Source organism: Garra rufa, chromosome 10 (genome assembly GCF_049309525.1).
Source record: "Garra rufa chromosome 10, GarRuf1.0, whole genome shotgun sequence".
NCBI classification, from domain to species: Eukaryota; Metazoa; Chordata; class Actinopteri; order Cypriniformes; family Cyprinidae; genus Garra; species Garra rufa.
The window spans coordinates 27,725,413-27,746,433 of NC_133370.1; the positions used below are offsets into that span (position 1 = coordinate 27,725,413).

A 21,021-nucleotide genomic window follows, 5' to 3' on the forward strand; every position below is an offset into this window, starting at 1 on the left:
TAATTTGATTTTCATGATTTTCATGCTTTTCTTCCAGGTAAAGAACACAGCTGCCAATGTACTCAGGGAAACATGGCTCATCTACAAACACACAAAGTTAGTGAAGAAGATAGATCATGCCAAAGTGCGCAAACATCAGCGCAAGTTCTTGCAGGCCATTCACCAGTAAGCACAATGTTTCCACACTTCAGCGTTTTTGCATGTTATTTATTGATAATAGTAAGCTGCAGATATTTATTTATTATTATTATTATTATTATAATTGAAAGATTACGATTAAAACTTAAAATATGGATGTTCAACTGTATGTTTTGTATGTTTTCTCTAATTCGAGAAACTACTGTTTTATGTTTTGAAGGTTTTGGTTTTGTCTCTTTTTTTCTAAAGTCATGTTGAATTAGAAAGGGGCAAGTATTTGATAATCCAGTTCCTCAAATCACTGATTCCCATTTTGTATCAAAAGTGTCGAAGAGATTAGCAACGAGTTCTGAACTTTTCAGGAGAATCAGTCAGCATGTTATTCTTTGTAATGTGATGATTGTCCTTCTCCCCTCTCCTTCCCAAACCCTTACCCTGTGGTTATGGTTAGTGCAGTGTAATGGCTCACATGTTGTGTTTATGTTGTGGTTTCTAAACTTGAACTGTGTTTTGTCTTCGTTCTGCTCTATCACTGCAGAGCTCAGAAGTAAGTTTTGTCCTCTGTGTTTTTCTCCCCACATCCCCCTGTCTCTGTTTCATATGCATGGAGTTGGAAGCTGAATGCCGATTTTGGTTACCTATATTGCTTCTCTCCATTCTAAGTCTAGAATGAAAAAGATGCAACATTACTTAATGCTGTATGGTTTTCTGTAACCTTCTGAAGGAGAAGCATCTTTGGAACTGTTGATTTGTTCATTTGCACCGAATCCATTATTCAAAAGTAAATCTCTGTATTAACTTGCATTGATAGCCCCACCTTGTGTGTCCAGAGGAAAAATAAGCTCAGTATGTTGGACAAGATGTTCAGGACATTCAGAAACACACTTGGCTTTCATTAAATAGTCTTGCAATTAACTCTACAAAACACGTATTCAGTTGATGCCGTCGACATTTAGGGTCGTCCAGGGCTTTGATGCAAGATGATATGGAGTTTTTGCATTAGAAAGAATGCTGACCATGTCCTGCATCTCCAGATTTTTATTTTTGGATACTTCAAAATAAATCCCCAAAAATAAAAAATAAAAACATTTCAAATCTTGGCATTTGCTAACAAATGACAAATCGGAGCAGAGGACTTGCATTCTTTTAATTACAACACTTAACGGGCAGGATATTAAGGCAGCCTTTCTTACAATGTCTCCTCATGGTCAGAGTCATCCCTGTACTCTTTCATAGTTGCTATGGCACAAATAAAAAAAATTCATTAACACATTCTTTTAAAATTTTGTTCAGAACCAAGCCCACAGCAAGCAATGCCATTCTCACAAGCATTTTCAGCGGTGTCACATATACCTCTACCTCAGCTGTTTGCCACTTCCTTTGACCTCATCCACAAACGAGGCTCTCGGATGGCTTTTTTTGTGAATGGTTGACGCGTGCCTGCAGGGGCAAAAGGAGATGTGTCATGTTTGAACGTTAAGTTAAGAGTTTTCTCTTCTTTACATTTCATAGATTGGGTTTGCATGTCTGGTATGGCAAACAGGACTGTGAATGCTTGCATGCAGGCCACTCTCTCTCTATCCCTCATCCTTATCAAGTCTTCCTGACAGGAATCTGTTACTCTTCCCTAACGTCCCCCTCCTCCCAACCCCCCGTCCCTCCATAACCCTGCCTCCTCCCAGGCTCCGCAGTGTGAAGATGGAGCAGAGGAAACTCAATGACCAGGCCAACACTCTGGTGGACTTGGCGAAGGTACGTTAGTGTGCATGTAACCATCTATATCTTCAACAGAATCATTTTAACTTTAGTGGAATAAGATTATAATCTGCTAAATGAGAAATAAATATATACTTATATACTACTTACTTTAAAGATCCCAACATGTGATAACTGCCATCATTTAAAAGTGTTTAATGGTGTTAAATTTCAAAGCATAGTCCAGGTTTCAAAAGTTTACATCCCCTTTCAGAATCATTAAAAATGTTGATCATTTTACCAAAATGCATGTTATTGTTTATCTAGTACTGACTTGAATAAGATATTTCACATAAAGATGTTTACATATCGTCCACAAGAGAAAATAATAGTTGACTTTATTAAAATGACCTGGTTCAAAAGTTTACATCCCATTGATTCTAAATTCTGTGTTGTTACCTGAATGATCCACAGCTGAGTTTTTTTGTTTGGTGATAGTTCATGAGTCCCTTGCTTGCCCTGAACAGTTAAACTGTCTGCTGTTCTACAGAAATATCCTTCAGGTCCCACAAATTCTGTGGTTTTCAGCATTTTTATGTATTTGAATCCTTTCCAACAATGATTGTATGATTTTTAGATAGTCTTTTCACACTCAGAACAACTGAGGGACTCATATGCAACTATTACAGAAGGTTTAAATGCTCACTGATGCTTTAGAGGAAAAACCATGCTCTAAGAGCTGGGGCTGAAAACTGAATTGAAAGATCAGCGTAAATGTAACTCATTTTGTCTTCTAGGACACATGTATCTTCTGTAGCCTCTGAAGGGCAGTACTAAATGAAAAAAAAGATATTTAGGCAAAATAAGAAAACATATACTGTTCAAAAGTTTTCACCCCGTGGCTCTTTATGCATGGTTTTTCCTTCTGGAGCATCAGTGAGCATTTGAACCTTCTGTAATAGTTGCATGTGAGTCGCTCAGTTGTACTCAGTGTGAAAAGATGAATCTCAAAATCATACTGTCATTGCTGGAAAGGGTTAAAATACACAAAAATGCTGGAAAACCAAAGAATTTGTGGGACCTGAAGGATTTTTCTGAAAAACAGTGAGCAGTTTAACTGTTCAGGACAAACAAGGCACTCATGAACAACTATCACTAGACAAAAAAATACACAGCTGTGGATCATTCAGGTAACAACACAGTATTAAGAATCAAGGGATGTTAAATTTTGAACAGGGTCATTTTCAATTTTCTCTTGTAGACTATATGTAAACATCTTTTATGTGAAATATCTTATTCAGGTCAGTACTAAATAAACAATAACATACATTTTGTATGATCCCTCTTATTTTGGTAAAATAATTAACATTTTGCAGAATCTGAAAGGGGGATGTAAATTTTTGAACTCAAATGTAGGTTGGTTATAAAGATTTTATATAACATGCATTAAAAATAAAGAGGATAGTTCATCCAAAAATTAAAATTCTGTCATTAATTACTCACTCTCATGTTGTTCCAAACCAGTAAGACCTTCGTTCATCTCTGGAACACGAATTAGGATGTTTTTGATTAAATCCAAGAGCTTTCTGACCCTGCATAGACAGCAACGGTACTACCACATTCAAGACCCAGAAAGGTAGTAGGGACATCGTTAAAATAGAAATAAGTGGTTCAACCGTAATTTCATCAAAAATATTATAGCCAAAGTTTTACGTGTTTAGAATGACATGAGGGTGATTAAATAATGACAGAATTTTCATTTTTGGGTGAACTATCCCTTTAAATTAAAAGTAATAATTTCAAATATTGGGCACTATTAAGTTGCAAAGCGCATTAAGAGCTGGGGGGTAAAAACTTTTGAAACATGATAATAGGGTAAATTTTACTTATTGCTATTACCTAGTCCTCTGGGAAAATATCTTATGTAACTTTTGAAAGGGCTGTGCAAACTTAAAAAAATATGTGACCCTGGACAACAAAACCAGTCGTAAGGGTCAGTTTTTTGAAATTAAGATTATACATCATCTGAAAGCTGAATAAATAAGATTTTCATTGATGTATGGTTTGTTAGGATAGGACCAAAATTGTCCTAATGAAGTTAAACGGAATTACTAATCAAAAAATAAGTTCTGATATATGTACAGTAGGAAATGTACAAAAGATCTTTACTTAATATCCTAATGATTTTTGTTGTAAAATAAAAGTTAATAATTTTTTTGTCCCATACAATGTATATTGTGCTGTGCTACTTACGACTGGTTTTGTGGTCCAGGGTCACGTATGATCTTAAAACAACATGATTAAGTGCATGGATTGATTGATTGACTGATTTCATTCGATCTCACTCTTTTCTCTATTCTCTACTAGACTCAGAATGTGATGTACGACCTGGTGTCGGAGCTGCAGGAACGCAGTGAGGAGCTGGACAAGCGTATTGGCACGTTGGAGGACAAGCTGGACGCAGTCACCGGCAGCCTGCAGGCTCTGCCCTGTCTGATCTCCCAAGCCATAAGTCAGCAGCAGCAGGACCTCCTGGATGGCTTTGTGCACCGCTTCTGCCCCGCTTCGCTGGGCTCAGAGCGCTCCTGGACTCCCTCCAGACGGCGGCGCTCGCCCTCCACTGCCCCGCACACTTCCTCCGACAGCGGCTAACGTGGGCTTGGACCTGCTCGCCGCTTCCAAAGGTCTCAGACTTATTCAAGTAAGATGAGCAAGCCGAGATTGAGGACTCGTGTTAATAAGTAGAGAAGAATTATCAAAATAGTAGATATATGGTTTATGTTTAGCCATTGTATGGCTGTTCAAGTTAGCTTTTTTGTAAAGCCCTCATATATTTACAAGACTGAGTTCAGGAAGCTGGAGTGAGTCCAGGAAACTGGTCCTTCAAACCGCGAGATCACGGGGTCCACGGGAAGGTGACGGGCCCAAGCGACGCCTGCCGGAGCGAGCCGACGGAGACCACAAAGGAGCAACGCACCCACGTAGAAGAGATTCGCTGGTCCTGTAAGACATCTGCGCCAGGACGAGCACCGAGGACGCGTCTGGGTGCTCTGCGATCGCTTCAGCGTTCAGCTGGAGACGCAGGAGCACATGACCTTACTACTGAGTAGAATAATGCAGGAATGCCAACCTTAAGGATTCAGTTCCCTTGCTCCTTCAAGGGAAATTGGGTGCAACTAACCTTTTTTAGTTACATATTGGCATGTTATTTTTTTCAGTGCCTGAATGTATAGATTGTGGAGGGTTGTCCATTTACAAATTTTGGAGCGAGTTTTTTGTACAATGTTAACACAAGCATTGCATTCCTTTTTCAGATACATTCCTCTTGAAGACATTTAACTCTGTCTGTCTTAACAAATACCATTAACTCTGTCGCAGTCTTCTCTTATTTTCCAAAGCCTTTCAATACTTCCACCAGTTAGGGAAGGAAGCAAAAAGATGGAAAGAAAGGAAATAGTTTCTACTCAAGCTGGTAACACTTTCATTTTAACGAAATCTGAGCTTCCAGAAGTCTTCACATTACCGAGAGGCTGCGTTTTTGAGTCTGAAATGACAGCACAGAGTGCTAAATGCTGTGGTAGGCACAAATGTATGACAGGACTGAGATTTAAACCTTGCATGTTTCAGTGCAATTGTGACGAATGGATTATGGATGGTTTTTCAAACGTATGTGTGTGCTCTTTTGTTTTATTCCGTTTATTTTTTACACAGAGATTCCTTTTTAAAACGTTGGATAGTATTTTTAGAGTTGCAAATATAGCGGTGCAGTAATGTGGTAATGTATGTTTAATGCATTCCTTGTTCTACCTATGAATGAATTCCTCGACCAAGAGATTTACGAATCGGTGAAAAGCAGGATTAACGCTAAACGAAGCATTCTGTAATCATGAGAAGACCTTCTTTGAGATAGAGCGGAAGGAGACGCTTATGGAAGACATTATTGTGGCTCACATTTGCACTTTTCAGAACATACCGTTAAGGCAGCTTAGAGCTAAAATCTGTCTCTCCTGTTCACATGTATTTTACTGACATCTATGGTTTGAAATAATCACATAACCTTAAAGCAACTGACAATGTTATGTGTTTGATGGTGCAACTGTCACAGATTTAGAACCAATGGTAAATGACTGCAAATCATCTCATTGCAACTTGTTTTAGAAAAGGTTTTTGAATTAATTTGACTTAGTTTTCCTATATCTGAGACATTATTTTAATAATTATTTTTTGGGGTAAGAAATTGGGTAGTAATTATTTCTTCTTGATTTAATATTTATAAATTGTTTGATTTATTTTTTCTTTTTTTGCAATTTATTTAACAAGACATTGGATTTTTAACCAAAGCTCAAAAAGTAATACAGTTGATGTCAAAAGTTTACATACACTTTGCAGAATCGCCAAAATGTTAAGGATCATACAAAATCCATGTTATTTTTTTATTTAGTACTGACCTGAATACGATTTTTCACTTAGAAGATGTTTACATATAGTCCACAAAAGAAGATTGTTGAATTGTTGAATTTCTAAAATGACCCTGTTCAAAAGCTGTGTTTTTTTTGTTTTGTTTTGTTTAGTGATAGTTCATGAGTCCCTTGCTTGCCCTGAACAGTTAAACTGTCTGCTGTTCTTCAGAAAAGTCCTTCAGGTCCCACAAATTCTTTGGTTTTTCAGCATTTTTTGTGTATTTGAACCCTTTCCAACAATTACTATATGATTTTGAGATCCAACTTTTCACACTGAGGACAACTAAAGGATTCATTTGCAACTATTACAAAAGGTTCAAACGTTCACTTCAAACATGATGCATTAAGTGCATAAAGGGGTATAAACTTTTGAACAGAATAAATTTTTTGTTTAAATATCATATTTTTTTCATTTAGTACTGCTCTGTAGAAGAACATGTTCCCCAGAAGACGAAATAAGTTACATTTTCCCGGATCTTCAAATTTAAAAAGTTTTTCCTTCTGAAGGATCAGTGAGCGTTTGAACCTTCTGTAATAGTTGCATATGAGTCCCTCAGTTGTCCTCAGAGATCTCAAAATCATACAGTCATAGTTGGAAAGGGTTCAAATACACAGAAATGCTGGAAAACCAAAGAATTTGTGAGACCTGCAGGATTTTTCTAAAGAACAGTGAACAGTTTAACTGTTCAGGACAAACAAGGGACTCATGAACAACTATCAGTAAAAAACAGCCGTGGATCATTCAGGTAACAACACAGTATTAAGAATCAAGTGTATGTAAACTTTCGACAGGGGTCATTTTTATAAATTCAACTATTGTTTTCTCTTGTGGACTTTATGTAAACATACTTTATGTGAAATATCTTACTCAGGTCATGCATTTTGTATGACCCATTTCATTTAGGTAAAATCATTAACATTGTGCAGATTCTGCAAGTTGTATGTAAACTTTTGACTTTAACTATGTTTTATCTAGCTTATGACCACCCACTTCACATTTGATGTGAGATTGAAGCCACATTCCCCCTCCCAAACACTTTTTAATAGTGCATGTTTGCTTTTTCTGATTTGCTCGTAAAACATTTGTTAAATTATTATTAAATTAGAAAAACATTTCCCTAATTTATCATTTGGCGGCTTGATCACAACTCCTATCCAACTCGTTTCAGTCTTGTCGATACGGTGTTTAGGTCTTACGTATTTCCAGTCCTCTGTTCTTGTGTACAAACGATGCCTAAAATTAGCAACCTTGCCAAACAATAATGACTCCGTTTAAACTGAAAACTTTTTGAATTTTCACAGCTTTCATTGTTGAAACATACCTGACATTCCTAGCACATTTTGATGAAACAGAGATCAAAGACGAACTGAAAAAGCCGGTCATAACATTCTATTCCCAATGTAGACAAAAATAGAAGAACGGGCTGCTTTGCTATTTAAGCTGCTGTTGATGACCAAAATCAAGTGCAATTTAGATCCTGGTTAAAAATAATTGGATGTACGATTGCATGGTTTTAAACAACATGACCATGACCCTTGTTCATGCCTTTCTCTCTCTTTCACCGTCAACACAGTCTAAATGTTGTAACGTGCCAATTATAAAGTGAGACTCAGATGCCTTCTGATGTCAAACTGCGTACACGAGTAGATGGGACACCAAATCACTAGAACGTATTTTATTGGACTACATGATTTTATTTTCTTTCAGATTTTTTTCCTAATTGCCTTTCTTTGTGAAATACCTGTGAATGGTTAAACAGAGAGATGAACTTGCATTTTGTATCCTCCCAGGTTGACTGTACATAAAGGCATGGGTTATCATGGTCTCGTATGTTGAGATCCTCTTATTTTGTTTACATAGAGATAGCCCAAGAAGCTACAGTGTGGACAAAATCTGCCCATGTTTCAGATAATAAATATCAAATTCTTGAGAATACGCTGTGGCACTGTGATATTGGATGAGCATGTGTTCACATGAAGAATTCCTGTGAGTATCAGAGCCTCCTTCTGCGGATATGTGATATAAAACACTTCCAGTACAATAGATTTTAATTAACTGGGACAAATGTGTGAACGTCTTGTTCTAGCAATTAAGTCAATATGCAATGCATCGTTCCTTTTAAGAATAAATATATATTCTTGATGTGCTGTTGAAGGAGGCAGACCTAGTTCCTTAAGAGTGAGAACGTTGCAGAGGGACATCTCTGAAGCAATCCCAGAAGAGTGAAGAAAATGGGCCACATCAAGCTGGTAATGACAGCATGTGAGAGTAAGACATATGCCCATTAACAGTGGAGCGGACCTCATAAACATTTAATTGAAGAGCAATGAAGATAAACCACAGGCAGCTATCTTGGGACAAAAACGGGCCTCAGGACATTTTCCAAGGTGAATTCAGACACATATCACTGATAGAGCACAGACACATGACGACACTGAAATTCATCACAGATGTATGTAATCATGGCTGAATATCATATAAAGTGTAAAGTGTCAGATCACCACACAGACAGGTGTCCATAAGTTCCTTCAAGAAGTTAAAAAGACCTGTTCCAGTAACTGCATTATGAAGCAAAGGCGTTGAGATACTTGAAATACGTATCACTGTTCACCGAGCACATGATAGGACATTTAAGACACCATATAGAGGTTCTACACAGGATTTCATCACTCTATCAATTTGAGGATTTCAATGACTTTTGCTATTTTACCCTTTTCATTTAAAATCACCAATATTTGACCAATTCAAACATGTAGGGTGTCAATTAATGTGTAATACAAAATGTTTATTTAAATATTAAAGAGTATTTCACTTCTATTAGGTCTTTATCTAAAGATTTTGAGGTTGAATTTACTACAGAAATAAACATGAAATCATACACTTCTATTCAAATAGGTGTTTGTCCACTTTATTTTTGACCTTGCTGTTCATGGCCTCGTGATCTCTTTTGCTAAAAAAAAATACTGATGAACCATCTCCAGTGTTCGTACAGCTCTTAAAATTCCTTTAAAATAGGTTACTTTGTAATATCTAAATGCAAAGCAACATTCACCGTAAATATAGTGCTTGTTTCCATGAAATGTCTATGTAATTGTGCTGTATTTCCTGCTGACTACCACAAAGATGTGATACGCATCTCTTTATACGAGAGGAGTCGCACTAAAGTAGTGACAAAATACGTTCTTTTCAGTCTTGGTCTAAGCATTGCTAGTCAATACTCCTCTACTGCCCTCTAGTGATTAGGTGCCGAGTAACGGAATGACGCTTGGCTGCAACTGACTAAGAACTTTTAGTGAATGAATTCTGAAGTAGTTACTTGATTTCAGTGAAATAATGAAACGTTTTTTGGGTCATTTCCTTTGAGGGTTTCAGGAATGTTATCAAGGACAGTTTCAGTGGGGAAATATTGGCAGCAGGTAACTGTTAGTTGAATGCCAGACTGTGCCTGTCACCAGACTCGGCCTCTGGGGGTTTAATATTTAATCTCTGCTCCGGCTTCCTGCTGCAACCTTTATCAGTCTTGTGTTTACTTTCTGAAGCCATTTTAGCACAGCTATTCGCGCTAACAGCAAACCAGGCTATTCTGAAAACAAGGTGAGTGTTTTTATGTAAGTCATGGTGGTTTTCATGTATTCAGGGCTATGATATGCTTAACAGAACAAATGCTTTGAAGAACAAAGTTCCACTGCCTTTTAGTTGATTAACGGAAACTGTTGTGTATACATAAGTATGTTTATGACTGTACTTGATGCACTTTAAAAACGAATTCAACTTTTAACAACACCTGCTGAAAAGTCCTGATTTAGTTAACTGCTAAACCAATGGCATTGTCCCTGGTGAAAAAAACAGCTAAAACCAGCTTAGGCTGGTTGGTAGGTTTTAGCTGGTCAACCAGCCTGGTTTTAGAGGGGTTTTGGCCACTTTTCCAGCCTGGCCAGGCTGGTTTTAGCTGGTCAAATTGGAAAACCACCAGCTAAAACCAGCTACTTCCAGCTTAAACTAGCTAATACCAGCCAACCAGCCTAGGCTGGTTTTAGCTGTTTTTTTCAGCAGGGTTGCTGAATAACCAGCTTCCAAAACAACACAGGTTGGCAACCAACTATGTTGACTCTTTTTTTTTTTTTTTTTTTAAGCAGGGATATCAAGTTATGATTTGTTTTTATCAAAGGAGTAGTTCACTTCCAGAATGAAAATGTCCTGATAAATGTCCTGACTTGGACTCACCCCCATGTCATCCAAGATGTTCATGTCTTACTTTCTTCAGTCGAAAAGAAATTAAGGTTTTTGAGCAAAACATTCCAGGATTTTTCTCCATATAGTGGACTTCAATGGTGGTCAATGGGTTGAAGGTCCAAACTGCAGTGTCAATACAGCTTGAAAGGGCTCTACACAATCTCAGCCATTGAATAAAGTGTCTTATTTAGTGAAACTATTTTTCATTTTTTAAGAAAAATACAAAATTATTAACTTTTTAACCACAAATGCTCATTTTGCACTAGAGCTCAACTCACACATTTCGTAATCAAGTCCGTGTGATACAGGCGGAAGTACAGACCCAGTGTTTATAAAACAAACGTGCAAAGAAAGTCAAACATTCCTTACAAAACAGGTAAAACAATGATGTCGGACGATTTTGAAGTTGGAAAAGAAAATGCGCAAGCGCATCGCAGAGTTAGTGCAAAATAAGCATTTGTGGTTAAAAAGTATATAACTTTTCTTTTTTTTAAAGAAAATGAGTAATCACTTAGATAAGACTCTTAAAGCCCTTTAAAGCTGTACTGAAACTGCAATTTGGACCTTCAACCTGTTGGCCACCACTGAAGTCCATTATATAGAGAAAAATCCTGGAATGTTTTCCTCAAAAACCTAATTTCTTTGCAACTGAAGAAAGAAAGACATGAACGTCTTAAATGACATGAGGATGAGGAAATTATGAGGAAATTTTCATTCTGTAAGTGAAATTCTCCTTTAGCAATTCATATGAAATTTAAAAACTTTTAAGAAATGGGCAGTGATATTTAAAACATCTTCCCCCGGTTTCACAGACAAGGCTTAAGCCTAGTCCTAGACTAAAATGTAAGTCTGAGCTGTTTCAACTGAAATAAAATTGCACTGATTGATCTTAAAATATATCAGTGCCTTTGTTTTGTCTCAAGATGCACACCAGTAATGTTTTTTTCTAAGCATGTTTATAAAAATTACTTAAATGTCCTAATTGAACTATGGCCTAATCCTGGCTTAGTCTAAGCCCTGTCTGTGAAACCGGGCCCTTATGTTTAATTCTTAGTTTGTCTGATATTGATTTCTAAGATGACTGTGTGCAGCTACTAGACCTTGATTTCCTCACCAGCTACAGCAAAATGACAGACAACGGCAGACAATATTCAGATGACGTCTCATTCACACAAAGTGAAGACTTCAACAGAACACATGCGGAGGAGGATCCTCCAGAAATTCACAATGATGGCAATTCTGACTTAGACTTCTCCCCTCCTGAACAGACCCATTCAGCCAAGCAGAAGGACTACAAGGAAGCTGTGAAGACGAAAAAAGGTGCCTTACTGAAACCTTGGACTGGTCTGTTTAAGAAACAGAAGGAAACTGATTCTGAATCACATTCCACATCCTCAGGAGGAATTAAAATACTACCCAACGGTACAAGATGTAGTCCGCCTGTATCTCCATTGCTGGACAGAAAACATTGGGATGCGCTTACTGATGACCTCAAGCCAAACTTCCCCCTTGGTTCAGCGGGGTTCAATTATGACACGCTTGAATCCGAACTGACCAGTATCCATCCAGCAGAGTACTATGCTGAGAAGTTAGAGGTATACAAGTTAAAATACTCCTACTTGAAGTCTTGGCCTGGCCTTTTAAGACTGCTCGGTGGCATTCAACTTCTTTTCGGCGGGATGGTTTTTGCCTGTGTATGTGCATATATTCAAAGAGACAGTGAGTGGTCCAACTATTACAGACCAAATTATGGGTTATCTAGTGTGCAAGGATACCATTACAATGGCCCCTTGACAGCCTTTGTGTTGGTCATTGTTGGACTCTCATGGATACTGACCGTTATTTTAATGGTTTTGGGATTAACAATGTATTACAGAACAATCCTGTTGGATTCCAAATGGTGGCCTCTTACCGAGGCCATTACGAATCTGGTCTTGTCGCTGCTTTACATGGCAGCAGGTATCGTCTACGTGAATGATCTCAATCGTGGTGGGCTTTGTTTCATGACGGTCGGCATTAACCCAGTGGTGTCTAGTCTGTGTCGTGTCGAGGGGGGACAGATCGCTGGGACAGCGTCTATATTCATTAACATGGTCATGTACTTCATAAGTTTCCCAGTGTGCCTTAAAATGTGGAGGCATGAATCTGCCCGACGTCAGAAGGAGGCCATGAGGAGACCACTGAACAGCCAGGTAAATGCGCATTTTACATTACCTCACAAGTTTGGGGTCAAAATGATTTTTTCTAGGAAATTAATACAGCAAGAATGGCTTAAATTGATCAAAATTGATATTTCTGAGGTCACAAAAGATTTCTGTTTCAAGTCAGTACAGCTCTTTTGAACTTTCTATTCATCCTGACAAAAAACTATCAGGGGTTCCACAAATATATTAAGCAGCACACTTGTTTTCAACATTGATAATAAGAACTACTTTGTGAGCAACACATCAGCATATTACTGATTTTTGAAGGATTATGTGACACTAAAGACAGTGAAAAATCTTTGCCATCAAATGAAAAAATTAAAATAGATAGGCTTTTTTAAATGTTAATAATATTTTGCAATATTACAATCTATTTCTTTTTCTGCAACATTGTGGCTGAAATAACAGCATACAAACTATAAAAATAATAATATCAGGTACTGATTATGTGCTTTATATTCAAAGTTAAAGCCCACGTGAACCGGAAGTTGAATTTAAAGCAAAATTTGAATAAAGATTCACAAGACAAACAACTTTTTCAGTGGATTAATTGTTCACCTCAAAAACAGCAATGTGCGCTAACAAAGTAAATAATGTATATTTAGATTTCATGAGGACTTCAAAAGTGTCAAGGTTTGAATATAATTTTTTCCCTGTTATAATCATAATGACAGCAACAATAGTTTACCTCATATCTTAAAAATAAATTAAAGCAAACTTGTGTGTTAAAACTCAACTTAATGCAAACCAGCGTGTTCAATAACAAGGATTGTATCCATCACTCAGTATGTACTTTTAATAATGTTAGAAATGTTTAATATTTATGAATTAGATTATAAACTTGTCCATTTTGTTGGTAATTCTTGCGTTGCCACACATTGTTGTGTCACGTGTGTATGGAAGGTGAAATGGTTGAAAAATGTGAATTTTAACACGTTAACAACATGTTGTTAAAATGTTTTGAACCATTTGGCCTTCCATAGGCATGGACACCTTGTCATGCCTTGTCTAGTTGGGACACAGTGTAATAACACAGCCTGGGTAAGCACAGCAGACTTTCAAAAAAATATATATATATCTTTATGCCCCCAAACTTTTGAAAGGTACTGTGTATATTTCATTAATTAGAAAATGAATGTCTTTTGCTCTTAACTTCATAAAAAAATTACAATAGTGATCATAGGGTTCACTTTTAACTACAAACACCACTAATGAAATTCCCAGTTTGCACAAAATTCTCACTATTGCTATCAAGTTGTACTAATTGTAATGGCTGTTATCTTTCAGTTGCAGCAGCAGACTCTGGAATCCGCATCCAATATGGGGAGCTCCTCGACTAGATCCAAGAAAATTTCATTCAGAGATGAAATGGATCAAAGCCCTGTGAATGAGAGAAGACTGGCTTATGTCTCAGAGACAGCTGAAGAACGGAAGATTTTAACTGGAGCTATTCCAACAGGACACATTCCCAAACCCAGAGTTGTCGCTGATTATATTATGTTAGTATACTTTATAGTTTATTTCTGGTCTAAGAAAAAAAAATGACACAAACATGTCACACATAACACAAACAGGTGTTGGTTATGTTCAGTAGGTATTAACACATTTAAGCCCCTTGAAGGATCTAGAAAGGCTCTTTTTCCATCTCTAAATATTTTTAGGTCTACATATAGACAGCCTTAGAAGGGGCTTTTGACAACTTGATGGATAATGTGTCATGTGGAGGTGTTTGATTCATGCTGCTATTTCTGGGTGTTTACTTGAAATGCACCTGACTGGTGGGCAAAACCCCTTATTATCTTAATCCATGATCATCTTTTTATGAAAAATGCAGTTAAAAATTTAAAAATACTCACACAGTAGTTCTATAGAAAATACCAAATTTCAACAAGATGGATGTTAATGAGTTAAAAATGATGAACATGAGATGGGCTTAAGAAATAAAATTAGGCTAGGAATAATATCCACCTTTTTCTTCCTGTAAGAGCGGATGCAGCCATTTGTACATTTTATGGGTCTGGCTTCCGGTCTTATTCTCTTCATGCTGTTTTTAGCTGTACAAGATGGCTCGTTTTGCGGATTACCTTAATTATAAACACAGTGGTTAGTAGTGCAAACAGTTTTGCCGTTTACTGCACATTGTTATTCTTCTCGTTATTTCCTTATAGTGGCTAATGAACTGCCCATAAGCTTATTTCCACATTAAACAAAAAGGTGGATAAATAGAATAGGTGTCAATACTAAAAAATATATATAAAGTGCCACAATATAGTTTTTTTTGTGTTTGTTTTTTTTTACAGAAAATATCCCGAAATTCATTCAGTGGAGGACAGAGAGCAGTACAAAGCAGTCTTTAACGACCAATACCAGGAGTACAGGGAACTGCACAGGGAGATCACAGCCACTTTAATGAAGTTTCAGGAATTAGACAACATGATGAGCCAACTGATCAATAACAGAAGAAACCCTGAGGTGAGACATGATATTGGAGTCATTTACACTGCATCTGTATTACTTTTTATTAGACTATTCAAACTAGTTGTTTCAATTGTTTTTGGATGTTTTATTTAGGAGAGTGGGAGAATCAATGGCTTACTGAAAACATATGATGAAAAAAAGAATGTAAGTCACATCTTAAACTGAACCATCTTAAAGAGGTCATGACATGAGAAATCAAATTTGCCTTTATCTTTTGGCATACAAGAGGTCTTTGTACCAGTTTCATAGCTTAAAACCTGATTCTCATTATAAACAAAGCATTTATTTAATCAAGCTCCAAAAATGGCTCATTTAGATTTAAGTCGTTAACCAAGCGCTATCGTTTGCGTAACCATTACCTCCAGTGCAAAACGTTAGAATAATCATCTTCTCACCTTGAGTCTGTCGTCAATAGGACAAATGGAGTGAAAGAACGTTCGCTTTGACATGTTTGATTTAAACAGCTTGTTCCCGCTTTGTACTAGGGCTGCACGATATTGGGAAAAAATTACATTGCGATATATTTTTTTCCTGCGATATATATTGCGATGTGTACAAATTCATTTATGTTCATCAGGTGTTTTGAACTGCTTAAAAATCAAATAATAATTCAAAAATAATTGGGATAATTTTGTAAGCATTTTCAAAGAATAAAATTTAAAAGTATAATCAAAACCCTGAAATAAAATACTTTTTAAAGCTTATTTTGGGTTGTTTCATAAACAGTTTGACTCGCCTTATTCACTGTCAATTCAGGCAAATCAAGGCTCTAATATGTTATGTTAATAATGAATTAATAAATTATAAATCAATAAATTAATAATAAATTAATAATGAATGTTGCTTTTACCCTGATGAAAGGGAACTCATTTTGAGAATGAAAAGAGGACACTTCTTTATCACATTAAGGAATTAACATGAGTGACAAAATAAGTAATTTAACATTTTATTCAACAACTTCTTTTTTGAAAACAGATTAGTAAATATATTTTGTCACAAAATGTGAAAAAAAAAAATGTTAGCAGATTCTTTTTTTTTTTTTTAGTTTTGCATACTTTGTTTAGCCAAAGTAAAACAAGTGTTGCTCATCAGCTAACAAAAAAGATTAAACTTTTCAACAACTCTATAAAAAAATTGGCTTTCTCAGAACTGTTGCATAAAGTAAATATAACTATTCAAATACACCAATTTGGTGCTTCTGTATGCATTAATTTACTCATTGAAGCGGTTGTTGCTGCATAATATTTCACTTGTGCCTTGCATTTGTTATACAGTCGTGGCCAAAAGTTTTGAGAATTACATAAATATTGGAAATTGGAAAAGTTGCTGCTTAAGTTTTTATAATAGCAATTTGCATATACTCCAGAATGTTATGAAGAGTGATCAGATGAATTGCACAGTCCTTCTTTGCCATGAAAATTAACTTAATCCCGAAAAAAAAACTTTCCACTGCATTTCATTGCTGTCATTAAAGGACCTGCTGAGATCATTTCAGTAATCGTCTTGTTAACTCAGGTGAGAATGTTGACGAGCACAAGGTTGGAGATCATTATGTCAGGCTGATTGGGTTAGAATGGCAGACTTGACATGTTAAAAGGAGGGTGATGCTTGAAATCATTGTTCTTCCATTGTTAACCATGGTGACCTGCAAAGAAACGCGTGCAGCCATCATTGCGTTGCATAAAAATGGCTTCACAGGCAAGGATATTGTGGCTACTAGATTGCACCTAAATCAACAATTTATAGGATCATCAAGAACTTCAAGGAAAGAGGTTCAATTCTTGTTAAGAAGGCTTCAGGGCGTCCAAGAAAGTCCAGCAAGCACCAGGATCGTCTCCTGAAGAGGATTCAGCTGCGGGATCGGAGTGCCATCAGTGCAGAGCTTGCTCAGGAATGGCAGCAGGCAGGTGTGAGCGCATCTGCACGCACAGTGAGGCCAAGACTTTTGGAAGATGGCCTGGTGTCAAGAAGGGCAGCAAAGAAGCCACTTCTCTCCAAAAAAAACATCAGGGACAGATTGATCTTCTGCAAAAAGTATGGCGAATGGACTGCTGAGGACTGGGGCAAAGTCATATTCTCCGATGAAGCCTCTTTCCGATTGTTTGGGGCATCTGGAAAAAGGCTTGTCCGGAGAAGAAAAGGTGAGCGCTACCATCAGTCCTGTGTCATGCCAACAGTAAAGCATCCTGAGACCATTCATGTGTGGGGTTGCTTCTCATCCAAGGGAGTGGGCTCACTCACAATTTTGCCCAAAAACACAGCCATCAATAAAAATGGTACCAAAACACCCTCCAACAGAAACTTCTTCCAACAATCCAACAACAGTTTGGTGAAGAACAATGCATTTTCCAGCACGATGGAGCACCGTGCCATAAGGCAAAAGTGATAACTAAGTGGCTCGAATTGCAGAGGTCCTGAAAAAGAAGGGCCAACACTGCAAATACTGACTCTTTGCATAAATGTCATGTAATTGCCGATAAAAGCCTTTGAAACGTATGAAGTGCTTGTAATTATATTTCAGTACATCACAGAAACAACTGAAACAAAGATCTAAAAGCAGTTTAGCAGCAAACTTTGTGAAAACTAATATTTGTGTCATTCTCAAAACTTTTGGCCACGACTGTACAGCTCTGGGATGGAAATTTGAGAAAAATAAGTGCGTGACGGCATAACATAACGCTTGTCAAGCGAGCGGATCATGTTTGTAAAACCCTGCTTGGTGACCGTGTTTATTGGTACCATGTCTTTCGCAAGGTGAAATGTAATAGCATCAGTGGCATCTTTCTGTCACTTAGAGCCCTTCTCGTAAGTCGTCACACTGGCAAATGCATCCGAAATAGTTTTTAGCTTTGGACGGCAATCTGATCTGGTTTTGCATTCGTCATACACAGTGCTGCCGTGTGTGGTGCCGACTTAAATGGTCAAACAAATTCGTAGTGTTTCCGCGAGTTGTGGCAACAACTGCCAGGCACTCCCGACAAAGCACCTGTTTTTGGTCAGCATCATCGTTTTTGTATCCAGAATACTTCCATATGGCCGACGTTGCGTTTCTTTTTTGCGACCAAATCTTCCATTTCGGCGCTTTTCTCCCGTCCCGCGCTCATTTCGTCATGCGCACCAAAGAGTATGTGCGCACGCAGAGACTGCATGCATGAAGTAGGTGAAGCAATGTGTGCTTTGTAGTTTTTAAAGAACCCTTAAATATGAGTTAATTACTTTATATTAGACAAATATAGATCCGTGAATAGAAAGTTTAGAAATATAGAAAGTACATTTTTAAATCAGACACACATAATTTTATTTTTATTTTGCCCAGCATCGTGACTGCCGCGATGTGACTATCGCGCATGCGTACATCGCGATGACGATGCTGAAACGATGTATCGTGCAGCCCTACTTTGTACACATATCAGAAGTTTCCCAGTGTAAGGAATATGTGGATGGTTTCTTTTTAATGTCATCCCGGATCGTGTCAGAGGATTGTTCTGACTTTGAGGCATGTTGTTTTGTATTTGAGGCACAGTGTCATGAAGAGTTCACAAATTATAACTATAAAACAATTTCTATTTCTGCAACTTTGTGGCTAGAACAACAACATACAAACTATGACAATGATAATCTCTGGTACTGACTAGTCTGCGTGAACTAATTGAATTTGAAGCAGAATTTGAATAAAGATTACTGAGACAAACCAACTTTTCAGTGTATAAACTGTAAAAAGCAAAAAACAGCAGTGTAACAAAGATGTTAACAAACATTTAGATTTCATGAGGACTTTAAAAGTGTCTAATAGTTTGAATATAAATTTTGCGTTACTGTTATTGCCATACTGAAAGCAACAATTGTTTACCTTAGATCTTAAATTAAATTAAATAATTAAATAAATTAAAGCAAACTTGTACGTTAAAACTTTGAACTCAATGCGAACCAGCTTATTCCATAACAAAGATTGTATCCATCACTTAATAATGTTAGAAAGGTTTAATATTTATGAATTAGATTATCAATTTTGTTGGTGATTCTGTCATGTGTGGTGTATATGGAAGGCCAAGTGGTTCAAAACAGGAATTTTAACACGTCAACAACATGTGACATATGTGTATTTACCGTATTATATTTCACACAGTATATATGTGTTGTTTACGCATGAAAAGTGTTTAATACATGCAAACAACAGATATTTGATGCATGAAATATGCATATAATATGCATACTATATCTGACTGCAGCTGCCTCACAAACTGTAAGTAAATGATTTCATAATGCTTTGTCTGGAAATTACCATTTTATTTGGATTATGTTGTCAAAACACTCACATGCAATAGCAAGGGGTAATAGTGGTACTGTTTCCTATGCATTGACGTTAGCCAATCATGACAGTGGCGGATTGATGACGAAAATCGTAAAGATCACAGCCCTTAAAAACACTTTTAGGGCTGAATAAATTTTTAAATCCATGTCATGACCCCTGTAAAATGCTACAAAAACTAAGATACAACTTTTTTTTGTTGTTACTGTTGTTAATTTTAACTTCATATGTGCTTCCTGAAGGACTCATACTTTCTGGAGAAGAAGGAACGATGTGAATATCTGAAAGGAAAACTAAGCCACATCAAGATGAGGATTCAAGATTTTGATCAAAATTTCACTGCAAAGGACAGAAATTACTAAAATATGTATTACTAATACTAATACATATAGATTTTATTGTATAATTATTATGGTGTATCTATGTTTTTTTTAATACAGTTGCTGTAAAAAATTCATAATTATATATTTTTTTAAAGAGAAACAGTGTTAAATCTCATTTTACTGATAACAAAATGCCCCTACTTTTACTAAAACAAAACAAGTGAATTCAGACTTGGACTGTAGCTTTAAGGCACTTTAAAACATTAACAATCATTAACTCAGTGTCCTGATCGTCTTAACTTTCAACCTACTAAAGAGCCAATAAGGCTGATTGTGTCAGTAGCAACGGATTGGATCGGGTTTACAGTTTCAGGTCCAGGTCTTTCACACAGCCACTATGAGCAGCAGCTGTCACAGGTATTCACATCCAACGGATAAACTCAAACACTGAACAACACTTGACAGAAACCTGTCAAGCTTAGAAAAGCTGGACCCAGGCAAAAAAGGAAAAGCCCACTGGCTGTTGTGTTACGGTAAGTTACGTAATGTTTTATGTAACATGTACTTACCACAAAATGATAGACCTTTTTAGAATGGACTGTAGTCAATGCAAGTGCAAAATACTGACATGTCGCAGTACTTTTTGAATATTTCTATGTCATATCATACCAATGTTTCATGTGATTGTAGCTGTCAGATATCACATGAGGTGTTATGACAGCTATATGCTTAGATCTAAAATAACAGCTGTTTATTTTCAAGAGAAAAGTTGTAAAATTTTATATATATATATATATATATATATATATATATATATATACACACATACATGTCGTGACCTTCCAGCACGCCGGGGAATCACAGTCGACGCGTGTTCCTTTTACTCCATTATTTATTAGCAATGGTTTGTTGATACAACATTAAAAACGAGACTCAACACAGTTCCCCTCACGGTCTCAAAACTGTGTCCCTTTCCCCATAGGCCACACCCCTCTCCCGTGACCATGGCTTAAAAACACCAATACAGCGGGTACAACCCCCTCATTAACCAATAAGAGATAACAAATGCACAAACATAACACATTACCTCACAGGCTCGTACACTCCGGCCCCTAATTGGCCTAAAGGGGCAATTATTAAATGTTCATTCAAGAGCCTGAAAAATGTCCATCATTCGCAA

The 21,021-nt window shown here is 36.9% G+C and overlaps 2 protein-coding genes across 2 annotated transcripts in view; both read left to right on the top strand.

The window, feature by feature from the left end:
• The window catches only part of kcnn1a (potassium intermediate/small conductance calcium-activated channel, subfamily N, member 1a), a 43,533-nt gene extending 34,366 nt beyond the window's left edge, over nt 1-9,167 (top strand). Inside the window, exons 7-9 of the mRNA XM_073848651.1 lie at nt 38-165; nt 1,821-1,890; nt 4,201-9,167. Coding sequence (XP_073704752.1) covers nt 38-165; nt 1,821-1,890; nt 4,201-4,485 — 483 coding nt within the window. The 3' untranslated portion in view covers nt 4,486-9,167. The remainder of the gene's footprint in view (nt 1-37; nt 166-1,820; nt 1,891-4,200) is intronic.
• Nucleotides 9,168-9,598: 431 nt separating this feature from the next.
• LOC141343516 (uncharacterized) overlaps nt 9,599-21,021 on the top strand; it is a 29,195-nt gene continuing 17,772 nt past the window's right edge. The window contains exons 1-6 of the mRNA XM_073848080.1: nt 9,599-9,888; nt 11,645-12,719; nt 14,019-14,230; nt 15,032-15,203; nt 15,303-15,353; nt 19,761-19,872. Coding sequence (XP_073704181.1) covers nt 11,655-12,719; nt 14,019-14,230; nt 15,032-15,203; nt 15,303-15,353; nt 19,761-19,872 — 1,612 coding nt within the window. The 5' untranslated portion in view covers nt 9,599-9,888; nt 11,645-11,654. The remainder of the gene's footprint in view (nt 9,889-11,644; nt 12,720-14,018; nt 14,231-15,031; nt 15,204-15,302; nt 15,354-19,760; nt 19,873-21,021) is intronic.